Source organism: Gossypium hirsutum, chromosome D08, assembly GCF_007990345.1.
Source record: "Gossypium hirsutum isolate 1008001.06 chromosome D08, Gossypium_hirsutum_v2.1, whole genome shotgun sequence".
Taxonomy (NCBI): domain Eukaryota; kingdom Viridiplantae; phylum Streptophyta; class Magnoliopsida; order Malvales; family Malvaceae; genus Gossypium; species Gossypium hirsutum.
Genome location: NC_053444.1, coordinates 62,001,480 through 62,027,754, shown reverse-complemented (window position 1 = coordinate 62,027,754; position 26,275 = coordinate 62,001,480). Strand labels below are relative to the sequence as shown.

At 31.7% G+C, this 26,275-nt stretch overlaps 2 protein-coding genes across 2 annotated transcripts; both read right to left on the bottom strand.

Moving 5' to 3' along the window:
• Positions 1 to 11,926: 11,926 nt before the first annotated feature.
• On the bottom strand, positions 11,927 to 14,818 carry LOC121219927 (probable WRKY transcription factor 21). Its single transcript, XM_041098694.1, has 3 exons — positions 13,266 to 14,818; positions 13,059 to 13,184; positions 11,927 to 12,341 (listed from the first exon to the last, which is right to left on the bottom strand). Exons 1-3 carry the CDS (start codon positions 13,964 to 13,966, stop codon positions 12,197 to 12,199), a joined length of 972 nt encoding a protein of 323 aa, XP_040954628.1. The 5' UTR covers positions 13,967 to 14,818; the 3' UTR covers positions 11,927 to 12,196.
• A 6,921-nt stretch (positions 14,819 to 21,739) lies between these two features.
• Positions 21,740 to 23,790, bottom strand: LOC107936495 (probable WRKY transcription factor 21). The gene is given in 3 exon segments (NM_001327400.1): positions 21,740 to 21,895; positions 22,576 to 22,701; positions 22,781 to 23,790. Coding segments are annotated over 3 exon segments (963 nt in total). The 5' UTR covers positions 23,473 to 23,790; the 3' UTR covers positions 21,740 to 21,750.
• Positions 23,791 to 26,275: the final 2,485 nt, after the last annotated feature.

The following is a 26,275-nucleotide window of genomic DNA, read 5'->3' as shown; positions in this document are numbered from 1 at the left end:
CGATAATTCTATCTCCCTGGTTGGCAGTGGAATAGATTGAATATCAAAGATGGCAGATTTTACCTCCCTGTGACTGCAGTGGAGTACATTGAAGCCGATAATTCTATCTCCTTGGTTGACAGTAGAATAGATTGAAAATCAAAGATGGCAGATTTTACCTCCCTGTGACTACAGTGGAGTACATTGAAGCCGATAATTCTATCTCTCTGGTTGGCAGTGGAATAGATTGAAAATCAAAGATGGTAGATTTTACCTCCCTGTGACTACAGTGGAGTACATTGAAGCTGATAATTCTATCTCCCTGGTTGGCAGTGGAGTAGATTGAAGATTACAGATTCTGTCACCCTAAGCAGTAGTGGAACAGATCAAAGATGGTGAATCTTATCTTCCCAAGATGGTAAGGAAGTAAATTTAAACCACAAACCTCACCCCCTGAAGTTACAACAGAGTGGATTGGAGCTACAAGTCGTATCTTTTTGAAGTTGCAGTGGAATGGATCGAAGCAACAAGACAATGGATTGAAATAAAGCTACAAGAAGAGAAGCGTCAGAAGAAGTTAAGACTCGGCGAGACCGGGCAAATTGGTCTTTCTTAGTCTTTGCTCTGTTCTCGTTACATGAAAATGAGCAAAGAGGGGCAGTTGTACAAGCCCATTTGCCCGGGCCCAACTTAAACAAACCCAAATTAACCCCCAAACCCAACTAGCTTAACCCAAATTTTACAGCCCAAATTCAGAGCCCAAATCCCCCAAAAGTCAAGCTAAGGTTTCAGAAAAGAAACCCTAGCGCTGCAACCCTTTGCACCTAGCACCTGTCGAAGTCGGCCACTTACTCTACCACCGTCGCATGTCCCATCGCCATGCCCACTTGTTCCGTCAACGTCAATCACCTGCAAACAAATAGCAAAAGAAATAGACCATAAAAACAGTAGTAGAGGGGATTTTTGGTTTAAAAAAATTGATATAAAAACCGATTGAAACCATTGTAACAAGGGTCTCTTCTTCCCCGATTTTCCTTTGTAAAACATCACTTAGAAAAGCAAGGAAAAGGAAAAATAGAAATCCAATTCGAAGCCCAAAGGTGGTTTTATTTTTACTTTTATTTTCCTTTTTTTTCGAATCTATTTTTCCTCTTTTTATATAGATACATATATTATATATATATAAAAACGAAAGGAGACTCACTCGTTTTGATCGCCGAAGAAAAGGAGGAAATTTTCAGTTTTCGGCCACCGCGCACGGCGGCATCGGCGCCAGCAACCGGCGACCGACGCGGCAACTGCTGGCCGGAGCCCTAGCCAGAATTGGGCCGAGAGAGAGGGTGAAGAAGGAGAGAATCTGAGTTTTTTTTTTTTTAAAAGAGAAAAATGAAAACTTTTAAAAAAAATTTTGATTTAAAAAGCAACTGTTAAACGACGCCGTTTTGCACTCAGGGGTCAGGTGCCAAAACGACGTCGTTTTGGCCTTGACCCGCGCGGTGACCCGACCCAGGGGGAGGATCCGCGTGTTTTCTTTTAATGGGATATTTACGCGTGCAGTCCCTCCTATTTTTCAGCTCATTACAATTTGGTCCTATTTTGTTGTTTTCTTTTATTTTGATCTAGCCCTAAGATTTTACTTTTGTTTCATTTTAGTCCATTGAAGTGCTGCGTTTTAGAACTTTGGGTTTATTTACTGTTTTGGTCCCTCTCTGTTTGGCGCGAGTTGCAATTTGATCCTTTTTTGTTTTCTTTATTTCAAATTGGCCCTGTATCTTAGTATTTATTGAGATTCAATCTATTCTTAGCATCTTTTATTATTTAGCTAATTATTTTTTAACATCATTATTATTATTATTATTATTATTATCATCATCTTTACTATTATCATTAATATTAATATTATTATCATTATATTTCTATTTATATTTATTTATGTAATCTTTAAATATATGTGCCATATTATATTATATTATTATTATATAAGTTGTGCTTATATATATTTCATATATAAGTTATTTAATATATATATTAAATACGTTTTATATATACATATTTATATACGTATATCTATATACTTTTTTTTCTCTCATGAATATATGTATACATACTCATATATTTTTTTATTTTAATAATCTTAAAATATACATATACATATATTTTTCATATTTTTATAAATTTATGTGTGTACACATGTTTTTATAACAAACATACTTATTTTGTATATATTTTTGCGTTTTATAATCTATATACATATATATATATGTAAATACTTATATGTTTATATCTTATAATTTATATATATTTTCATATTTTCATAATTTTATGTGTATACATATATATATTTCCCTTATATATATCCATATTTTATAATTTTCATCTATTTCCCTTTATTTTTTTTATGTTCATTTATTTATTTATTTATTTATTTATTCATTTGCTATGGTATATGCATGATTGATTTATTTTATTCGTTTTTGTTCATATTATCTTTGTTCACATTATCATATTTATTTTTCCATTATGTATATTAACACCATACTTCGAAAAAGAGGAAAATTTTAAAATAAGGCAATGTTTTGCGTTTGGGAAATTCGAGAAAACATGCCCTAAGGTGCTGGGTGTCGATTTTTCTCGTTCAACCAAATAGCTTAATATCCTTTTAAAAATTTTAAAATAAGGCAATGTTTTGCGTTTGGAAAATTCGAGAAAACATGCCCTAAGGTGCTGGGTGTCGATTTTTCTCGTTCAACCAAATGGCTAAATATCCTTTGAAAAATTTTAAAATAAGGCAATGTTTTGCGTTTGGAAATTCGAGAAAACGTACCCTAATGTGCTGGGTTTCGATTTTTCTCGTTCAACCAAATAGCTAAATATCCTTTTAAAAATTTTAAAATAAGGCAATGTTTTGCGTTTGGAAATTCGAGAAAACGTGCCCTAACGTGCTGGGTTTCGATTTTTCCCGTTCAACCAAATAACCAAATATCCTTCTAAAATTTCAAAGTAAGACAATATTTTGCGTTTGGAAATTCGAGAAAACGTGCCCTAATGTGCTGGGTTTCGATTTTTCTCGTTCAACCAAATAGCCAAATATCCTTCTAAAATTTTAAAGTAAGACAATATTTTGCGTTTGGAAATTCAAGAAAACGTGCCCTAATGTGCTGGGTTTCGATTTCCTTTTGACCAAATAGCTAATTATTCTCTTAAATCTTAATCCATGTCATTCGAATTTTCTAAGGATCATATTTTAAATTTCTTTAAAATTTTTAATTTTTCGACACTAAGACATTGAGTAATCAACTAGGTACCAATTTTAGGCGTATCGAGGGTGCTAATCCTTCCTCATGCGTAACCGACTCCCGAACCCGTTTTTTTGAATTTCGTGGACCAAACTTGTTGTTTTAATAAAATCAAACCGTTTATTAAAAAAAACCTCTTTTCAAGGTGATCCGATCACACCTTATCAAAAAAAGGATTTGTGGCAACTCCCGTTTTCGTTTTCAAAATCCAAGTCGACCCCGTTTTTCATCCAAAAAAATTAGTGTCAACAGAGCTCTTTTTTTTATTTTGGCCAATCTATTTTTGTAAATTTATTTATTTTTTATTTTATTTTGGGCCGGATGAATTTGGGCCACTACACCTGGGAATTTTTGCCAAATTTAAGCCCTAAATAATTATTTAACCCTTTTAAAGTCAAAGTGTGACTTATGATCATATAGGTCACCCACCAAATAAGAGTACTAGCAAGATTCGAACCGCACTGCTAGCAAAGGCGCTAATGAACACGAGCCAACTGAACCAACCCAAGTTGGTTTCACCAACATCAGTTCATATAGGCTACTGTCTTATTGGGATCATCAACTTTTTTATTGGGATTACAGAACATAAAAAGGAAGCTTTTGGTAAAAGAAAAAGTTTGCCTCATCATCAAACACTAACATTAATGGAAGTTACAGTATGATGACATCAAACAGAACTGTTCTTCTTCTTCTTCTTCTTCTTCTTCTTCTTCTTCTTGTTTGTGCCCCTTTAATTTATCTCCCAACTTGAAGTGTTTAATGCAAACTTTTTTTGCCCTGCAAGATTCTATGTTGTCTAAAAGAAAACATCTGAGAATTTTGATATCAGCCAAAGCATGTTTTGTAATTTCCATGTAAGATTCACTGTGTCTTTAGATGTATCACCATGATTGCACTAGTTTTTGGAGCCATTTGACTTTGTAATTTTCTTTTTTTCTTTTTTAAAAAGAGTGAATGATATATTTTTTTTATGCTTAGCTACATCAACTTCTTTCACCTTAGTCCATTCATGCAATCATAAGCTAAAGCAATACAAAAACAGTCACAGATGTAGTATAGGCCTAACTAGTACAGGCTAAAAGTTGAAGATCATCATCATAGTATAGGCCATGTCTGCATAATTTTAGTCCTTTAACAGTTACAAGAGTATAGGGCATGTTTTCTTGTATAAGAAGTTATTGTTGTTCGTATATAGTGTGTAACTGGACAATACCACGGATGATGAGACTTGAATATAGGTGTTTATATCAATTGGTTTTAGGGTGTTGGTTATATATTATTTTAAGAGTGAAAATGTAATCTAATCATTGTATTAACTTATATTTTTATGATTTTCAAAATAACTAAATCAAAATTTTAGTATTTTTTTAGAGGCTAAATTATAATTTTACCATTAACTTAAGATTTTATAAATTTTTGGGGATTTAAAGTTACAATTTTTTATTTTAGGAGCCTGCCCCCTCCCTTCACCCCTAATAGTATAATTTTACCATTAACTTAAGATTTAACAAATTTTAGGGTCTAAAGTTACAATTTTTTATTTTAGGGGAGCCCTCCCTTCACCCCTCCTATTAGTGTTTTTGGAATTCAAATCCCAACATGTGCAACTCCTTCCCTTATTCCCATACTCCAACCCCTTTTGTACTAAAAAAAGAAAACAAATATCTTTGGAGTATGCAGATGTAATTGAAAGAAAAAATTACTAAAATCCCTCATTCTTTGAATCATTTAGGTAATAATAGGCATTTTTGTGGTATAAAATACTATGAAGGCTTTTGTACTAAGAGTCAGATTTTATTTTGTCTCTCTACTAAAAAAATGGGTAAATTAATCTCTATATTTTAGATCAAAGAGTAAATTGATCCTTTTGTTAAAAATTTCATCCATTACTATTGTTAAAAACTTGGCTCTTGTACGTCAGCATGAGGTACATGAGGCACGTCACATGTCACAGTTTAATTATTTTGTCAGCCATGTCAATTTTTATTCATAAAAATAAATGAAATTTTTAACAAAAATGACTATCTTACTCTTTAATCTAATGTAGAGCGACTAATTTGTCTATTTTTTTTAATAAAGTGAGCAAAATGCAATATGACACCTAATATAGGGACCTCCATGATATTTTTACTGCATTTTGCTGATGCAAATCAACAGTTCTTCATATTTCCAATTTACTCCCTGTTTTTTCTTTCTTTATGAAAAGCACCTTTACTAGTTAATTCAGACACTATGCTCAAGATTTTATCAAACATACCAATTGGGGTTGATGAGAAAGACAAGGAAAATGGAAAAATATGTCATTAATTAAGCTTTGATAAACTTTGCAATTCCACTTTACTTTATTGTACAATATTTTCCCTTTTAATTTTGTTGGTCCCATTATTACTTTAATAACCAAACTGTTTTTAAGCTTGGGACTTAAGCTTGGCATCAAAAAACAAGTGTATATATATACATAAATGCCATCAATCATTGCTTATGAAGGTTCGCTACCACCTACCTTTCTTTTTACCTTAGTGACAAGCAAATGACATATGATAAACTCAAAAGTTCAATGCCGATAATAAAATTTTAGAGAGTAAAAGTGGTGGGTGTTTGAGTTGACCTCGAAATCATTAATGAAAATATTGTAATGTCGTAAGAATCAATTGATATAAGCCTTGAGTTTATAATTTTTAACTACCTCATCCCTATGTGTGAAGAAAAGAGAGGGAAAAGGGTGGTTTAGAAAGTGGACTCCATGTCATGTGACCCATCAAAGAATGCCTCTTTTTCACTACCTATATAAACACACCTATGCAAGATATATATATCTTCATATCTCTCAATCTTAGAAAAAAGTTTGCTCCTTTCTCCTTTGATTCTCAATCTCTTGTCATGACTGCTTCTTTTTTCTTACCATCGCGAATTCATTACACGAAATCGTTGCGGGGAATGTTGTCTGGTTCGATGTCATTCATGTGAATGTTTTAAACGACTGTGAATGATTTCGGACCAGGCTTCATTTCCCCCAACTTTTGGTCTAATACCCTAAACATGTCCTTTCTAAGCTTCACTGTCCTAAGGACCATATATGCTTCACCATCTTTCATTTCATGCAAACACAAAGCAGATATGGAATCAAAGACAAACCAACAATTAAAGGTGACCTGCATGGTGTTTTTGGTTCTTTCTTTTAATATATATTTTCTTTTGGGGAGGGTGGATTTGGAGGGTTGATTGTGGCATCAATATTAATTTTGTTTTTTACTTTTTATGTATCTGTTTTGATGAAGAAGGTGATTAAAAGTGACTTTTTAAATTTTACCTCATTTTTTACTCAAAGGGGGGTTCATCATCATGACTAGTTATTTATTCTATTGCATGAAGTTATATCTACCAAGTGGGGCAGATATATTAACTCATGGTGGGTCAAATCCATAAACCATAAATTTTACATGTGAAGCTCATAATTCTAATGGTGGGTCATAATGTGTCACTTGTCAATGTGTTCAGCAAACTGTGGCTCTATCCATGGCTGCAATTGCTGGTTCATCTCCCTTTGAGCTTTGATTGAGAAGAACATGCAAAATGCAGTACCAGAAGTTTGTCTAAGAAATTATATGAAGGACAATATCAAATAGTTTTGTTAGTAATAGTACAATGTTTCATCAGTACTTCATTTTGTAGGGATACTATTGGACCTTGTCTGTTTATGTGTAATTCCCCATATAGAGATGACTTGTTTTTGCCAGCAACAATGGAAGGCTACTTCGCCTTAACATGTCTAAGGGATATAAACTCATGCAATAAACATTAACAGTGAAAATTTCTAGTAAAAATATTGTAGAGATACTTGTGTTAGGAGTTGGATTGTTTTTTTATCTCTTCTACTCAAAAAATGAGTAAATTAGTTCATGTATGTGAGATAAAAAGAACAAACTGATCATTCTGTTAAAAATTAGTCTATGTACATCAGCATGAGGTACATGTAACACGCTGCATGTAATTGTCTGGCTATTTTGTCAATCACACAAGTTTTTAATAGTTGAAATGGATGAAACTTTTAACAGAAATGACCAGATTGTTCTTTAATCTAGCATACAAAATAAATTTACCCATTTTTTGACAATTTAACTCTTAATACAAGACTCCATAATATTTTTACCGAAATTCTCTCATTTTTAAATAAATATCAATACATTTAGGAGAAAAACACTAATCTTCTCCTTTTGTTCTTATCACCCTAATACTCTTATGTGGGTCTATGTGTATATATGTCTATATATATAGATTTAGGATCTCAAGTCAACATTATATTTTTAATTGATATTTTAAAAAATTTATAAAATATAAGATGATATTTTAATTTCTGGTCTGTGGAAATTCTACTATTAATATATCAAATAATATTATTTACTTCTTTTATAATTAAGGTTTGGTTGTATATATAAATAATTGTTTTCTTTTTTTCACAATTAAAATTTTGTCCTATTAAAAATACCACAATTAAATATATAATCAATATAAATATATATTCATAAATATATTTCACATACATAATATAAAAAATATTTTTTTTATAAAAAATGCAGTCTAAAATATGAGAAAAATTGTAAAAAATGCTTTAAGTTGTACATTTGTAATTTAGTTTCTCTATTTTTGTCTCTAAGAATTTAGTCCCTATATTTTTCAGATTACAAAATTCAAGTCTAATTGTTTACATCGATAGAATTCTTCTGTTAAATTCTCTAGTATGACATTTTGAAATAAGAAAAAAAAACAAACTCACTTAGTTGTCGTGTAAAGAAATTACCTAGGTTGTAATGAACCTTAATTTAATCAAAGAATTTTAAAATGAACCTTAATTTAATCAAAGAATTTTAACAATGTTAATAATTAGACTTACATTTTAATATTTGAAAAGTAGAGAAACTAAAATTTCAAATATACAAACATGTTTTTTTTAACCAAATATTTACTCAAATTACATCCTAAAGCAATAAAAAAAAGTTCCCATATGATTAATTCACAACTTTTTTACTTGCTCAACAGTGATATGACACAACATGGTCCTGCATGATTGATTTTTTTTTTTCTGTGTATAATAATCTGATCATATGAAAACTGCAATGTGACCCTGGGACTAGTGATGAAGAAACAAAAAAAGATTAGAAAGGGAGAAAGAGAAGGGTTTATGATGAAATTAAGAATCTTCTCAATAAGTTGGTGGTGTGAAGATGGAGAGACATCATAATTCATATAGGTCCATCATGGTAGATCTCAAAAAAGGACAGTTTGTCATATTTGTTGGGTATTCAAGTTTGGTTAAAAAAAATAAATGCTAAACATATGAAATCTCCTTAGAGAAAAATCCCACCATCTATCTTGCCAACATAATCATTCTCTTTACTTGTATCATATATATATATATATATGTATATTTGATGTGTTGATTATATATGGATAGGGTTTGGAGGTGATTGGTTGAGAATGGTGGATGAAACCGCATTGGAGTTTGATACTTAATAAAAACTGAAGATAAAATAGGAAGGCAAGTCATTTTGAGGTGGTAAGAATGCAGAGAGTACATAGGTAGATGGGAGGAGAGTCATACATACCAAGCACTCAGTTTGCTCAGAAGATTGCCTGATGAATGGTTATTGTCTGCCCATATTGGTGTGTTGGCCTACCTATTTACTCAGTGACCGGTTTATAAGCTCTGCAACCTCAATTGCTTAAGGTCCATCCTACTAAGATTGTTGGGTTTTGTCGGATACATTTTATGCCAAATGACTTAGCTCCTTAGCCGATAATTGGATGGTTGCTTAAGATCTCGTTAACTTAAATGTTTTTTTTATTGAGTTGGTATTACGGGTTAATCATATATTCATTTAGTTGAAAAAAAGATAAAAATGTCTTCACTTTTTAAAGTAAATTGTTTATTTTGAGGATATTTTTATCATTTTATATCTTTTATATAAAATATATATACACATAATAAAATTTGAATCCATCTCATTAAACTAAAATCTTATTTGTTATTTATATCAACATTTTACAAAGATATTCGTTACATAATTTTATATATAATATAAACTTTTAGCCTATACATATATACATTGATCTAAGACTTTAGAGTTCAATTATCACATTAGTCTTAGTTATATTTGGAGTCAAGTCAGATCGAATTTTTAAATAAGAGACAAAACTCTTTTAATATTTTTTTATTTTAAAAATTCAAATTTAAAATTTTACGAATAATGAATGTTACGGAGGAAAAACATCATTGGATAGGGACTATAAATGTAGGGTAAGAGTAGGTAAAAGATTTTTGTCGTCCAAGTCCCTTTTTGTAGCCTAAACCTCATCCAAATCTGTGAGAACAGTTGTCTCCCTTTTTACCATTTGAGAAGAAGAATGTACCAACAACCAAGACAAAACCACAATCATTCCAGTTTTACGACATTTTGGTATATTGAAAGTGTTTTTATTACAAGATTCCAAATTCGCTGCAACATTAATTATTCTTTCATTTTTTTTCGACAAAAGTTGTGCTGCCTGCCTGCCTGCATGTGCTTGTTTTTTCCCCTAGCTACCATCATCAAGGACTTGGGTTTTTTTTTCTCCGTTTTAAGAACTGTTAAATTGATGTATAGCAACAGTTATATCAACCCATTGTTGTTATGATTAATTGATTGTAATCCGATTCGATTAAAGAACGACTCGTTTTTACGGATAAAATATTTATATTTGATACACCGAGAATGTTGATAAGCATGATATTGTATAGGCATGGAACTAGAGCTATTAATTTGGAGGATTGAGTTGATTTTGAAGTCTTTTGGAGGCCTGATTAGCATGGAACTAGAGCTATCAATTACGAACCAAAGGTACACTTTGTCTAAAGTCTCATAAAGACGAGGCCTGCTTGCTCAGCTGCCCCCTCTTCAAATTTAAAAAAAAATATAGTTCTAACTCATTTATAGATGATCAAATTATAATTAATATAGAGGAAAATTAAGTTTTGACCCTCAAAAAATGAAAAATATCCGATTTAGTCCCTTGAAAATGATAAAATAATAAATTAATACATGATAAAATCTATATTTGACATCGCAAAAGTTTATGATTCAATTTTTCGTCCCCTGCATATTTAATATTTGTATCCAACACCCACTTAAATATAAATATAACTATCATCTTTAAAAATTTTAACATAATTATTTATATCCGACATTCAAGAGAAAAGTATGGGTTTTTGATGTTCTTTAAAAATTTTAATATTTTAGCCTCTCAAAATAATAATAATTTACTTTAAGCTCTTTATACCTCTTGATTAAATTTTTTTTTAATATTTGATCCTTAATAATTTAATTTAAGACATTTTAACCCAAAACAAAAGATTAATGGTAAGTTTTTATGTTTTATTTATTTTGAGAAGTGAATAAAACTCAAATCAAGTTCTATTTATTATCAATGTATATGTAATGGAGTGAACAAGTTTTGGACATTCCATTTCCAGGTTCTTAGTGGATCAAATCTTAAGGCCCATTCCTCAACAAACTGGGCTTGGATTTACCACCATTTTCAAATATCTATACTTATTTATCTTCTCTTTGTTTTTGGTTTTTTGGTTTTTTTTTTTTTTTGAAATTTTAAGATGATTGTAAATTTTCAATTTTAATCCCTTTATTTTTTTGAGATTGTATAATAATGGTAAAATTTCAGTTTTGGTCAGTATACTACACTTAAATAATTTATTCTAATTCAAGTACTTATGTGAATTTTAAGAATTACTAACACTATTAAAATTTAATGTTAAATTCAAGTCCAATACCAATGAATGCTTGTCATTTTTTATGACTCCCAATTGAGTTTTTTTTAATTTTCAAAACCTCGTACTAACGAATTTAACAAAAGAATTTTAACGATGTTAATAATCAAACCCGAATTTTTAAATTTGAAAAGTAGAGAAGTTTCAAACATACAAAAACTTAGAGCACATTATATCCTTAAAAATTTTACTCTATATAATTTTAGACCTTCCAATCCATTTTTCTACAACCATACGAAGATTCGGTCCTTAAATTTATTTGTGACCCACAATGAGCCGTATAAGATGAAAATCTCATGTATAGTTTTAAACTAGCAATGGAAACAGTGATGTTATCATGGACTATAATTATCTAACAAACGAAGGAAGAAGTAGTAACAGAGTATCAAACCAAACCAAATATTCAGGTACCAAATTTGGTTTATTTTACGTTAATTCCTAACTCCAGGCGAAGCGTGAAAATCATTCTAGTTAATTCCTATATTTTGTTTTTGAGATAAAAGAGGGGGAGGAAGTTGTTCTGGTTTGAATCCAAAGATTTGATGTTGTCAAATCTTAGATTCAACATAAATCACATGCATTGTTCCAAACTCACCAGGATGTTGACTTCAATAATTCTTCACGTGAGAGACCAAAAACAGATAACAACATACAATGGATTGGTTCAACCAAAAAAAACTCAGAAACTCAAACCTGTTTTCAACACCATCTGTTCTGTCATGCCATTCCAGAGTTTCCAGCTGTATGTATGTACCAAAATGCAAATCATTCTGAACCATTTCAAAAAAAAACAGCCTACCATGGTCAAAAGTCAAAACTACTAACCAGAACCTTGAACAGCATTGATGGCATTTTCATTCAATTCAAAAAAGTTCTAACCCTTCTTGAAGCATTAATTGTAATGGAAGATGAAAATAGTTCTTACAATTTAAACCCCCAATTCTACTTTTTTTTCTTTTTGGTCCTCCTGTACTAAAAAGAACTGCTCCATTATACCCCATGCTTGAAACCATGCAAAAATATGTACAGGAGCAAATCAAGCCAACCATTGACACTAAGGTAACTGATTGAAGGCTTGATAGTGATCTTAAGCCCGGAGAGACTATGTTGTCGTTGATTGCGATGGTAACCTTGGGTGGTTATGTTCACCTTCATAGGTAACAATAAGCATGGATGGTTCTTCCAAGCACCTCTCTACATGCTTCCTTGCAGGGCAACCTCTCATACTGCTACATTTATAATATCCCCTGCGTCCAATAAAAGAAATGCCTCATAAGTTGATAAATTTAGACGAATTTCACTAAATGCAAATCAAATTATAACAAGCTTCCTATAAACACTGTAAGCATGCAACTAGGTCAAGAATTGTCACTAGTCACCAACTCGAACAAAGGAGATATAAATGCATCGCTACTCGGCTATGCAATATGTTGGAAGAAAGGGAAAGGTTTAACTATTCTCGAACCTCCCTGCATCATCTAAGTTTTCACTTCATCAAGGGTCGAAATCCTCCAACACTCAAAACGTTTCCTTTAAATATCTTTGAGACTAAAGTAACCACTCGATGCAATAAAAGCATAAATCTTAACTAATATTATCTAATGGAAAGTGGCTGAGATTTGGTAGTACAAATCATTTTCAACAAAAGTTGAGCTAAACCGAAAAAAATGGATGCTTTTCCTAATATTGAAACATTAATGACATTGTCACATTCAATAAAATCATCATAAATGCAACGATGAACCCTAAAATGCTCTTCGTTAATCCACTTCGAGTCTACATATAACAATTTCTTCTAATGGAAGTGATAATCATAGATAAAGCAGACACTAAGATCATTTTGTTTCAATACTAATCTGTTTTAATCTAAAAGTTCCAATACAAACTTATATTCGTAATGCTACAAGCAAAACCAAAATTCACACAATAATATATCAAACCTCAAGTCTGATGATGATCATTACCTAGGGTGAGGAGAACCCTTGATTGGCTTCTGCCCATACTTCCTCCATGAATAATCATCAGGAGGAATATCAGCTAGCTTGTTACTAATTGCAGGCACCTTAATAGATCTCTTTACTCTATGTTTCCTGCCAACAAAGATTAACCAATTAAGGAAAGCAATTATTAGAAGTAATATCAAGAGCATGATCCTAGAGAGATAATCTAACCTCTTTTTGGAGCAATGGCATTTACCACTACTTCCACATTTAACACTCCCATCTTCACCCCTACCAGAGCACTTCTTCTTGTGCTGGGAACCCTGATCCGAGGAACGAGACCCTCCATTGACGTGGAAGGAACCCCCACCATTGGCTACACTACCATCCATGCTCAAAGAAGAAATGAAAGACCTAGTTGATGACATGGTAGGTGTACAGCTAGAGTTATCAAAGTTCAAGCTAATCCCACTATTACTCTTCCTAAACATCATCTCAGCTTGATGTTTCATTTGCTGTTGTTGGAGCTGTAATCTATGTCTAAGCTGCTGCTGTTGTTGATGTTGTTGGAGGATACGGTAGTGCCCTGATGATGCTGGTTGGGCTGTTTGGTGTTGGTTCCCTAAATAAAGACAATTTTTGGCATGTGAACTCAGTTCTTTAACTGAACTTTCATGGATAACCTTATGGTGTGGATTATCCAAAAGGATGCTTTGAGGAAAAGGGGTATCTAATCTCCTTAGCTTCCTCACTCTTGCATGTCCTAAACCAGTGTCTAAAAGAGAAACTACCCTTTTGAACCTAAAAACAGCCTCCCCAGTTTCAGCCATTAAATTTCTATATTGAATCTGATCTTTAGGCTGAGATAAAATACTCAAAACCCTATGGCAGCTCTCCACTGCTGCCTTGTTAGCTTCCTCAACCTCCTCCATGTATAACCTTAACCCCCCAAAACCAAAACCCCAAACCCAAAATTAACCACACAAAAACAGCAACGAAGTTTCATTAAAAAACTAGATCTTTAAAGGAAAACAAAAAAAGACCCATCACTCAAAATTCAAATTTGAGATAATCCAAAGACCAAACAAGGACCTTTTTCAAACAGAATTCAAACCAAATTTAGCTTTAAGGGACAAATCTTTTTCCCTAGAAGACGAAGAAGATCAGAAACAGGCAAAGGATCAATGAGAAAACAAAAGGGAAAATACCCCCAAAAGAAAAGAAAAAAACAGACCTTGTTAGACTTGGTGTTGTCAAACCCTAGATTCTGCTTCCCATGTTCTTTTTTAGATTGAAACTTGAAAAGTGTGAAAGGGAAGACTTTGTTTTTGGCTTTGGGAGAATTCAAGAACAGCCATAACAACAAAACAAAGGACCCAACTTTCTTTTCCCTACTAAAACAATATTAAAAAAATGAAATTCTAGATAGAGAAACACCCCAACTAGAGAAATTCAATAGAGAGAGAAAGAATAATAATAAATAAATAAAGGGGGAGTGTTTGAGACTTTTGAGCAGTATATTAGGAAACTCAGCTGAAGAAACGAAACTCTGCCATCTCTGTTACAGATTTGAAGGTGGGTCCTACACAAAGACTTTGGTTTTATTCTTTTTTTTTTCTTCTTCTGCAACTTGCTAGCTTTAATTAAATACTATTTTTTGTTTCATAAAACTACCATTTTCAAGCTCCAGCTTTTAGTACTTCTTCCATAACCAGATGTGCTTTGATGTTTCCTAATTAGTGCGAAAATAAAATGGGGGAGGGTTTATTGAGAAACTGGTCAACAGTTGGCTTTCTAGGTTTAATTAGAAATATCATCTCTTTATTTTATGAAAATAAAATAAAATTTATTTTTTATTTTAATTTGATTTTTATATTTAATGAAAATTAAAATATGATCTAATCGTTGGAAAGAGTATCCTGAACACCTTGTACTAGGAGTCCGACTCTAGTCTACCTCTCTAAAAAAAATTGACAAATTAGTTTATGTACGTCAGATCTAGTTATTCTAATAAAAATTTAACCCATTTATATTATTATCGTTTAGTTGTTTGAGTTAGTCCCTCACATCAAAAATTTCATTTGACTCTTCTATTAAAAATTTCATCATTTTACTTGAATTAGTCTTTCCATGTCAAAATGGTACACATGGCACGTCAAGTGTCGTTATCTGATTACTCAATTAATTACGTCAGCTCTTATCAATAAAAACAGATAGAATTTTTAACAGAGAGATCAATTTATTTTTTGGTTCAACTAGACCTATCAAAAGACAGGGTAGCCCCCAGTCGAGCCAGGCTTGGACAAGGATTTTTGCAGTTGGGTCGACTTGGCTCAACCCGAATTCAATTCAAACAATAATTAATTAAATTTAATTATAAAAATATATATTTTGAACTGTGAATTGGGCTTTTTGAGTGAGTCGAGCTAATCCGAAAACTGGCCGAAGCTTAAATTTTTTTTTAAAATCGAGCATCGATCCGAACCGGATCATAAACAATCTAACATAATTTACCAATTCTTTTAACCGATGAGACAATATAGAAGCTAACTTCTAGCAGAGCAACCTTTCAATTATCATAAACATGTGAAATTCAAAGAATTTTATTAAATTATTAATATTTTGTTAAACAATCTTTTTGAAAGTTTTGTTGCAGTTGACCACCCATACATTATTACTTTATTAATTATTTCTCTATTTTACTATTTTTTACTTTCTTATATCTAAATTAGTAATATATTTTTTTGTACTTTTTTATATCTAAATCAAAATGAGTACAAATAGGATTGATTAAAACGCTAATAGCCTCCAAGAGCTATTTGGTACTTTGATGATTATCATTTTCATGGTTAACCGTGTAAAACAATTTTACAATTTTATTTAAGATAATACCATATATAAATAAAAATATTATTTCGCAGCATTTTAATTTCCCACTTTTTTTTTTATTCTATTGATTATCTCTTACTTTTTTTTTCATTAATTGATTTTTCTAGCATTAAGAGAATATAGATTAAGATGTGTTATACATCAGAAACCACCGACCCGAGCCCTATTAGGGATCTGGGTCTTCAACTCGTGATTCAAATAGGTCTCACCAAAAGATTGAGGGCGAAACAGGCCACAAAGAGGACAACAATGCGAGTTCACGGACCCAGCTCATAACGCAAGGCCATCGTCTCAGCTCGCATACACCCAAGGAGCTCACTGAAAGGATCATTGCTTTGCAGGCCACCTAGACACGTGTCCGGCGGGTACGGAGTCTGCCCAGAATGTCAGTTCCAGGAGCAGAAAGGACTGCATGCTCCGTAGACACGTGCCCAACAAACCTAGAGTTCGCAGAGAATGTCAGTACTAGAGGCAACAGGGTCAAGACAAAATAGTGAGGCCTTATCATAAGCTGTAATAGCATATGTAACATGTATAAATACCCGAACATTCCTATCAATAACATACGAGAAAAATATTACTCAACAAGATGATTTAAGGATTAATGGAGGTGATTGAATGGATAATTATTTATCATATTTTCCGATCTGCATCATATATATTATAAAAATATGAGATTAAAAATAATTAAATAATCATATTCACATTATAGTTTTTTTGAAACATGGTATTATCTATTTGAAACACTTATTTACAATTTGGGTAAATTATTCTTTTACTCTTTTCCTTTATTTTTTTTAAGGTAAATTACACCTTTAATCACTAAACTATGGATGAGTTTTTGTTTTGGTCACTTCATTAAAAAAAGTTACAATTTGGTCGATGTACTATTTAAGACACTGAGCTATTAAAATCGATACTATATAGCTTTCTCTGTTCACACTATTTGCACTAACCGAAAGCTCTATTTCCTCTTCTCTTATACAATTCAGTTTATTTTCCATGAAATAGCTTTGGACATTATGAATCTATGAATCAAAATTGAAACAACTTTTTTCTTCTATCTTTGACACTGACCATTAAATTGACTTGAATCTAAGGTATGCTCTTCTACTTGTCAATGAGTACTGATCCACCTACCGATCATCAAATTGTCGCTTGGAGCTCATTGACAAAACTTAAAAAAAAAAAACTTAACAACCCAGTAACTTAAATAAAAACTTTTAGATAGTTCGGTGACTAAAATGGTACCTTTCGAATAGTTCAGTGACTAAATTGTAACTTTTTTAGTTAAATGATCGCAACGAGAACTTACCCATAATTTAGTGACTAATGGTGTAGTTTATCCGTTTTTTTTTAAAGTTATTCTATGGCTTTTGTTTAGTTTTTTTCTTTATAATCCGTGCTTTTTAATTTTTAAAGTTATTTCATGCTTTTGTTTAAAATAATATATTAATCTCTATATATTAGATCAAATAACAAACTAGTCTTTCTATTATCTATTTTTACTGTTAAAAATTGGCCCATGCACATCAGAATGAGGTACACATGGCGTATACTTATTTCGTTATTTATCAGTCATGCAAGTTTTTAACAATAAAAATGAATGAAATTTTTAACAGAAAATATCAGTTTATTCTTTGATCTAACGTATATGGACTAATCTGCTTTTTTTTAGTAAAGAGAACAAAATACAATCTAATTCCTAATATATAGGCTTGATACTTTTACTAAGATATTAACTTTTTTTTTTATTTCCTTCCGAAAAGGGCCTTACTCGTAACCTTTTTACATTCACGTAGATTTTCATAGCAATTATGCAAAATCAAAAGTTCTTTTTGGGAGGTTTTGCTTTCTAAATATAAACCCAAGCCTTTTAAAATTAGGTGAATGAATGAAATTAAACAACCATGTTTGTGGTTTTAAAGTATGCCACGTTTCTCTCTAAGTTTTGTCTGCCAATAGTGGCATGTTTTTCACCGTTTTCTTTTGTTAAGTCTTTGTTTTTAGGGTTTATTTGTTTCTTATCAGTTTCTTTATCCATGCGGAGAATGGGATAGCATAATAGAGTATTAATGTAAGTATTTACCACCCTTAGTTAGAAATACTCTATCGGTCTCATTTTAACTAAGGATTACCATCTAAGATATCCTTTTAGTCTCACCTAGACATACGGATACCCTCTCGATCTCACCACTTGGCACAAGTCTACTCAACAGGAAACCCTTTCAGTCTACTCTTCTAAGATATTCTATTAGGGTCATCAATCCTATTATACTAAGTCTCTTGAACAAATACTTAATTTTAGGTTATTATTTACTTAGTCAAATAACCAGTTTAAACAGTTGATTCATGCGAGAAATTTGTGAAGTACCAATTTATTCTAATATTCATACAAACGTTCACTTAACTAAGTTAATGAAAGAGATATCAATAAAATAATAAGAAAAGAGATAGAGAATGCTCATTGACGAATAGCAATTGAAGCATGTGTCCGGAACATACCCCTCTCGCTATTGTTTCAACTTCAGAATAGAAAGATTCCAACTAACAAAACATTAAAAAAAACCCTGATTTATTGAATAGAACTGAAAATTGTGCGAGGAAATATGTTGAACTCCCCAATAAGGTTCTAAGAGCTTAATATTTATAGTGCTAGGGTTAGATGACCAGATTAGGTCAAGTTACAAGCTATTCAATGTGTTAATTATCATTGTGTAGACGAAAACACCTTTGACTATAAGTTGGGCCTCGTCGAGCCGGTGTTGCAACACCACAGGATCAGTGTCGTGACATCATTGGCAGAATACTCCCTTGGCAGGTTCGAAGTTGGATGTCACGACATGGAAGATCTAATGTCACGACATCAATGGTAGAATGCTCTTGGCTAGCTTCAAAGTTGGGTGTTGCGACATCCCGGGCAGTCCACAGACTCATTGACCTAAAACGATGTTTTGCATACATAACCAACACATTAGTCTTCCCTTAGGCCCATATTAGCCTAATAGATCATAAAACCACACTAAAAGCTTATTTTATTCAATTTATACTGAGAACTAAATAATTTTAAAACAAATATAAAAGATATAAAACTACTTGAATATAAGCTCTCGTGAAAAGAGCTTAATTTGTCACTGTAAATTGTGGCAGATCACTAATGCTCTCGTTTAACAGCCTTCCAATGTTCCTCCATTGATGGGCGCATGAAATATAATTGTTTATTAACGGTAAAAGATATATTTGGTCTGATAATGGATAAATATTGTAATTTACCCTATTGCATGGCATCAACTAGAGGTGAACCATCATTGATACGTAGTTAATGAGTGGTCCTCATGGATGTCTAGCCTCAATTGCAGTCAATCAAGATATCAATAATATGTTTGGTTTGAGATAGCATCAGAACATTAAATGTCTTACGAACATCTATTCCAAGAAAGTAGTGAAGATTACCCAAATCTTTTAAAAAAAACGAGAGGCCAAAGAAGATATAACTTGACAAACAAGAAACCCATGACTGTGTGTTATTGAAATATAATCAATGTAGACGAGGATGTACATCGTTGATGCCATGTTATTCAAAATGAACAATGAGCCGTCGAATTCAGATTTAACAAACACCATTTGTTGAAGATGACTTTTAAACCATAAATTGCCTTTTTTATACAATCGACATGAGATGGGTATTTCGGATGAACAAAGCATGGTGGTTGGGGCATAAAATCTTGCTTTTGCAAATTCCCTCGTAGGAATGCATTGTTGACATCAATTTTGATGAATTTTCCTCCTTTTTTTAGAATAGTTATATTGAGCACAAAACGTACAATAACCCATTTTATCACTAGACTAAAAGTATGATGAAAATCCAACCCAGATCGTTGCATGAACCCTTATGCAACAGGGTAGGCCTTATAACAATCAATGGAATCTTCAACTTGCCTTTTAATTTTGTAGAGCCATTTGCAATTCACAACATTACTTTTAGAATCATTGGGTACTAATTCCCGAGTTTTGTTATTGAGTAATGCTTCCAATTCTAATCTCATAGTTACCCTCCATTTTATGGTTTGATGGCTTGGTTGAAGGTTGTCGAGGTAAAAACATTTATAAAATATTGTCACATCAGCATAAGGTACACGTGGCATGTCATGTGTTATTACTTGGTTTTCTGTCAACCATGTCAGTACTTAATAATAAATATGAATGAAATTTTTAACAAAACGACCGATTTGCTCTTTGATCTAACGCACAGGGACTAATTGCCTACTCTCTTTTTTTAGTAAAGGGGGCAAAGTGCTATCTGACTCTTATTGGAAGAAATACAAATAAACAACAATCTTACTTATTCATTTAAGGTGCATTTGGTTTGCTGAATATTAAATTAGGTTTCATAATATGATTACGGGAATGTAAGATTACAAGCTTGTTAGGTTCGTTTGATTGGAATGTAAGATTCAGACATTTGGTTGATGGAATATAAGATTATCTATTAGCATATTTTACTCAGTTTTGGTTGTTATAGAATTTGTTTCTTTAAACAAGCTTAGTTCTTCTAATATTTTTTAATCTCAATTTCTATAAAATTACGATAAATTATTACAATTCTTGCTTTTTTTATACAATTTATATATTAGTAAGTAAATATATGATGTTAAAATAAATTTACGAATCCTAATCATAAATATTTATGAAAAGTGATTGCAACACTAACTATTCCTATAATTATAACCATAATTAATATATTAATAAATAAATCATCAAATAAAATATAATAATTATAATTGTAATGTATTACCCTAGTTCATTATTAAGTTTTTTTCATTAATTTTAAATTTTATTTAAGAAAAAAACCTAAGTTGATTAAAATAATAAAAGCAAAGGATAAATTAGTCCAAAATTTTAAACTATACCCATAATCTAAAATAACCTAAGAAATGGGTCGTGAAGTTGCACACTATATTACAGCATATTGACACGATTCTACAATGTTGCTAACAATTCAAACACTACAACCTTACGACCAAACCCCTAAAATAATACCCGTTTAATCACATAATATGAAGCTCCTGGGACACAAGGTAGCACTTTTTTGATTTTTTTTTTATTTTAGACATAAATACAGTTATTTTCCCTCATTAAAAAAAACCCTTCAAATCCCATACTTCAGAATTCACTTTAATGCTATAAATGGGAAATTCCAGCCTTTCTTGTTTTGGAGCTTAGCATATATGCCATTTGCCATTGCAAATGGTTGTGGAACCTTGTTGCTATTGTTCATTAGTCTAAACATAAATCACATGCATTGTTCCAAATACTTACCAAGATTTTGACTTCAATAATTCTTCACGTGAGGCACCAAAAACAGACAAGAACATTCACTGGATTGGTTCAACAAAAATTCAGAATTTCAATCCAATCTTTGAAACTCAAACCAGTTTTAAACACCATCATCTGTTCTGTCATGTCATTCCAGAGTTTCCAGCAGTATGTATGTGCCAAGAGACAAATTTTGAACAATTTTGGTTTGGTTCCAAACATATTTCACGAGTGGATTTAATTGATGGCATGTTTCATTCAATTCAAAAAGTTCTAAACCCTTTTTGAAGCATTAATTGCAATGAAAGATGAAAATAGTTCTTACAATTTAAACCCCCCAATTCTACAATTGTCTTCTTTTTGGTCCTCTTGCACTTGGTTTTAATGTTGGTTGCCAAGGAAAAAAAAAAAAAAAACTGCTCCAATATACCCCATGCTTAACCATGTAAAATATGTACTCAAGCTTAACCATTAACACTAGGAAGCGATCTTAGCTAGGTCCCCTGAGAGACTATGTTGTCGTTGTTTGCGATGGTAACCTTCGGTGGTTATGTTCACCTTCATAGGTAACAATAAGCATGGATGGCTCTTCCAAGCACCTCTCCACGTGCTTCCTCGCAGGGCAACCTCTCATACTGCTACATTTATAATATCCCCTGTATCGGATAAAAGAAAGGCCTTGTAAGTCGATAAATCTAGATGAATTTCACTAAATACAAGTCAAATTATATAACAAGCTTCCTATGAACACTGTAAGCATGTAACTGGAACGAGGACTGTCGCTAGTCACCAACTCAAACATAGAATATATAAACGCATCGCTACTTGGCTACGTGGTATGTTGGAAGAAAGGGAAAAGTTTAACTCTTCTCGAACCTCCCTGCATCATCTAAGTTTTCACCTCATAATGGGTTGAAATCCTTCAATGCTCTAAAGTTTCCTTTTAATATCTTCGAGACCAAGGTAAATCCCTCAATGCCATAAAAGCATAAATCTTAACCAATACCATCTAATTCAATGTAGCTGAAATACGGTAGTACTAATCAATTTTCGACAGAAGTAACAGCTAAATCAAGAAAAGGATGCATTTCCTAAATATTGAAACATTAGTGACATTGTTTTGCAACGATGAACCTTAAAAGGCTCCCCGTACATCCAACTTCAAGTCTATATAACACTTCCTCCAAATCGAACTGGTAATCAGGGATAAAACAGACACTAAAAGTTCCAATCCAATATGAACTTAATATTGGTAATGCCACGAGCAAAACCGAACAGAGCAACACGGAATTTCACATAATAATATGTCAAACCTCAGTCTGATGATGATCATTACCTAGGGTGAGGAGAACCCTTGATTGGCTTCTGTCCATACTTCCTCCATGAATAATCATCAGGAGGAATATCAGCTAGCTTGTTACTAATTGCAGGCACCTTGATTGATCTCTTCACTCTATGTTTCCTGCCAACAAAGAGTAACCACTTAAGGAAAGCAATTACAAGAACTAAAATCAAGAGCATGATCCTATATTGATTCTCACCTCTTTTTGGAGCAATGGCATTTACCACTACTTCCACATTTGACACTCCCATCTTCACCCCTACCAGAGCACTTCTTCTTGTGTCGGGGACCTTGATCCAAAGAACGAGACCCTCCAGTGAAATGGAAGGAACCCCCACCACCATCTAACTTAGCTACACTACCATCTATGCTCAAGGAAGAAATAAAAGACCTAGTTGATGACATGGTAGGTGTGCAGCTAGAGTTTTCAAAGTTCAAGCTAATCCCACTGTTACTCTTCCTAAACATCATCTCAGCTTGATGTTTCATTTGCTGTTGGTGGAGCTGTAATCTTTGTCTAAACTGTTGCTGTTGTTGAAGCATATGGTAGGGTCCTGATGATGCCGGTTGGGCTGTTTGGTGATTGTTCCCTAAATAAAGAGGACCAAGCTGCAAATTCTTGGATGGATTATCAGTTGTAGCCTTACGGTGTGGATTATCTAAAAGGATGCTTTGAGGAAAAGGGGTCTGTAATTTCCTCATCTTCCTCACTCTTGCATGTCCTAAACTAGTGTTTAAAAGAGAAACTACCCTTTTGAACCTAAAAACAGCCTCCCCAGTTTCAGCCATTAAATTTCTATATTGAATCTGATCTTTAGGCTGAGATAAACTACTCAAAACCCTATGGCAGCTCTCCACTGCTGCCTTGTTAGCTTCTTCAACCTCCTCCATGTCCAAAAACCAATAAACAAACCCCTGATAACCCCCAAATCCAAAATTAACCAAACAAAAACATACCACAAAATCAACAAAGTTTCACTAAAATACTAGATCTTTAAAGGGAAACAAAAAATTAAAAAAGACCCGTCATTCAAAATTGAAAATAACCCAAAGACCAAACAAGGACCTTTTTCAACAAAATTTAAACCAAATTTTCCTCTGTTTTTCCCAAAACATAGAAGACCAAGAAGAGAAAGAACAAGGAGAAAATACCAACAACAAAAAAAAAAACCACACCTTGTTAAACCCTAGAGTCTGCTTCCCATGTTCTTTTTTTTAAATTTCTTTTTAGATTGAAACTTGAAAAGTGTGAGAGGGAAGACTTTGTTTTTGGCTTTGGAGAATTCATAAAACGGCCATAAGAACAAAACAAAAGCTCTCAACTTCCTTTTTCCTCCTCCTACTATATACTAATAAAACTTTAAAAAACAATATAAAAAAGATTAAAAAATTCTAGATAGAGAAACCCCCCAAAAAAAAAGAAATTCAACCTAGAGAGAAAATCATAATGATAATTAATTAAATAATTAAATAGGAAACTCAGCTGAAGAAAATGAAAACTCTGCCATCTCTGTCACATATTTGAAGGTGGGTCCCACCCAAAGACTTTGGTTTTATTCTTTTTCTTCTGCCAATGCTAGCTTTAACTAGTGCTATCTCTTTTTTCTCTTTTTTTTTTTTTGGAATTAAATGCCATGTTTTTTCTTTCATAAAACTACCATTTTCAAGCTTCAGTTTTTACTTCTTCATAACCAGATGTGTTTCTATGTTTCCCAGTTAATGCTTTCTTATTTCAACTTGAAATTTTATAATTTGATTTTTTTTATTTTATGAAAATTAAGAATTTAATTATAAATTAAAAATCTTATCACAGTATATGTGTGAAAGTCTCAAATTTAAAATATAAATATATATTTAAAAATAGCATATAACACACATGGAAGATGCCACAATTTTTTAATAAGGGATGAATGAAATTTTAATTTTTAATAGTCTATATTTTTATAATTTTTAAAGAATTAAATTAAATTTTTGTAATTTTAGGATGACCAAAGTGTAATTTTATATTTACTAATTTAAAATTTTTAAAGAACTTAAATAATAATTTTTCATTTTAGGGAGCTCATGCTCATGCCAGTCCCCTAGATTTGTCTTTAATAACATACCTAAAATTCATATGTTATTACATGAAAAACTTAAACTAAATTATTTATTATGATATTGTCATTAATATTAAGTCATTGTCGAGTTAACTTGTAACACAAATTTAATCAAATGCATTATTAATTACTTATTTTAATTACAAAAATACATTCTCGTAATTTTCTAACCGAGTTGGTAACACAGTTGAGAGTGAAAATATTAGGTACACTGTGAGTGAAATTTTTAAACTCCAAAAGTAGTATTAGGAGTTAACGAGTGTCTTATTGGGGTATAATAAAATAATTTAAAAAATAATTTTCTAAAAATACTTATAAAATAAAAAAATACACTATCAATATACCAGATACTCATCCAAAAATTTATTCATATATAATCCTATACTTTTGATTTTAAATTTTATGATTTAACTACAAAATTTAACTTTGTTAACTGTTAGAATTAATTTCTCAATTTTCTTAAGTTAAAAATCTCAAATTTAAATTATATTAATGCTATATAGTTTTATATTTATAAATATTTATTAAAATTTGAAGTAAATATTAAGATAAATTGTAAAACTTTTCTTATTCCACTCATACGATCAGAATAATCTTAAGTGTAATTGAGAAATATATAATTAATACCCCTTGGGATTGGATGTTTTGACAAAAAAAAATTCCTAATCTCTGTTATCAAAAACATAATCTCTATTTTAATTTATATAAATAATGTTGTTAATTTTTCAAAGTTCATCAACCTCGTATTCACATTTTGTACCTCTATTAAAGAGGTAGATGTTGGCCATGAATTTTAAAATTACTCTATATTCAATACGAAAATCATCCGCACTGAAAAAATGAATAAAAAGAAATTTTCCTCCTATCAAGAACCTTTTTCGTAAAATCTCATCTACTAATACAATACAATAAGTTTCTATTCCAACACGGAGCCAAAACGACAACATCCAGAATGGGTAGAAGAAGTTGTGATGCTTGGCTCGATCCATGAGCCGAAACCGTGGTATATAGGATTAATTATGGACCCAGGAGAAATTTTGAGTTGTGTTTAGTCTTTTATTTTTGTATTTAAGATATTGTATATCTAGATAAAAGTATATCTATCAAAAAAATATAGACAATAGAATTGGCTCGATCTTTTTAGAACTCTCAACCATTAATTAAAGTAAAAATAACTATTATTATCTCACTTAACTCGGGTAATTAATTATAACTTTTTCTTTATTATTAAAACGGCCCTTTTTGGATTCTGGTCGATTTTTCATAGCTTTATCATTACATATAGAATCCAATAAAAAAATACTTCTCATACTACTCATTACATGCACCGAAGAAATGCATATAATTATGCTTTTTGCTTTCTAACTATAAACCCAATTTGAATTTCCATCATTTTCAATAAAATAGGCCTTCTTCAAATTTTGGTCAATGAGTTGTTGAATATTTAGAAATATATGTATATAATTAATTCAAATTTAGGTCTAATGAGTTGTTGAATATTATACTGAATTTATTAAAATTTTATGTAATCTTTTCACCTTAGTTTAATTCGATATTTAAATATAAAGGTAAAAGTGGTATGAAAATTTCAGTAT

Bases quoted from the DNA above. Each gene is read 5' to 3' on its own strand.
- LOC121219927 (XM_041098694.1), bottom strand. From the start codon at position 13,966: ATGGAGGAGGTTGAGGAAGCTAACAAGGCAGCAGTGGAGAGCTGCCAT. The intron at 13,185-13,265 runs GTTAGATTATCT...CTTTGTTGGCAG, and splicing joins TGCCATTGCTCCAAAAAGAG to GAAACATAGAGTAAAGAGAT. The intron at 12,342-13,058 runs GTAATGATCATC...TATTGGACGCAG, and splicing joins AAGGGTTCTCCTCACCCTAG to GGGATATTATAAATGTAGCA.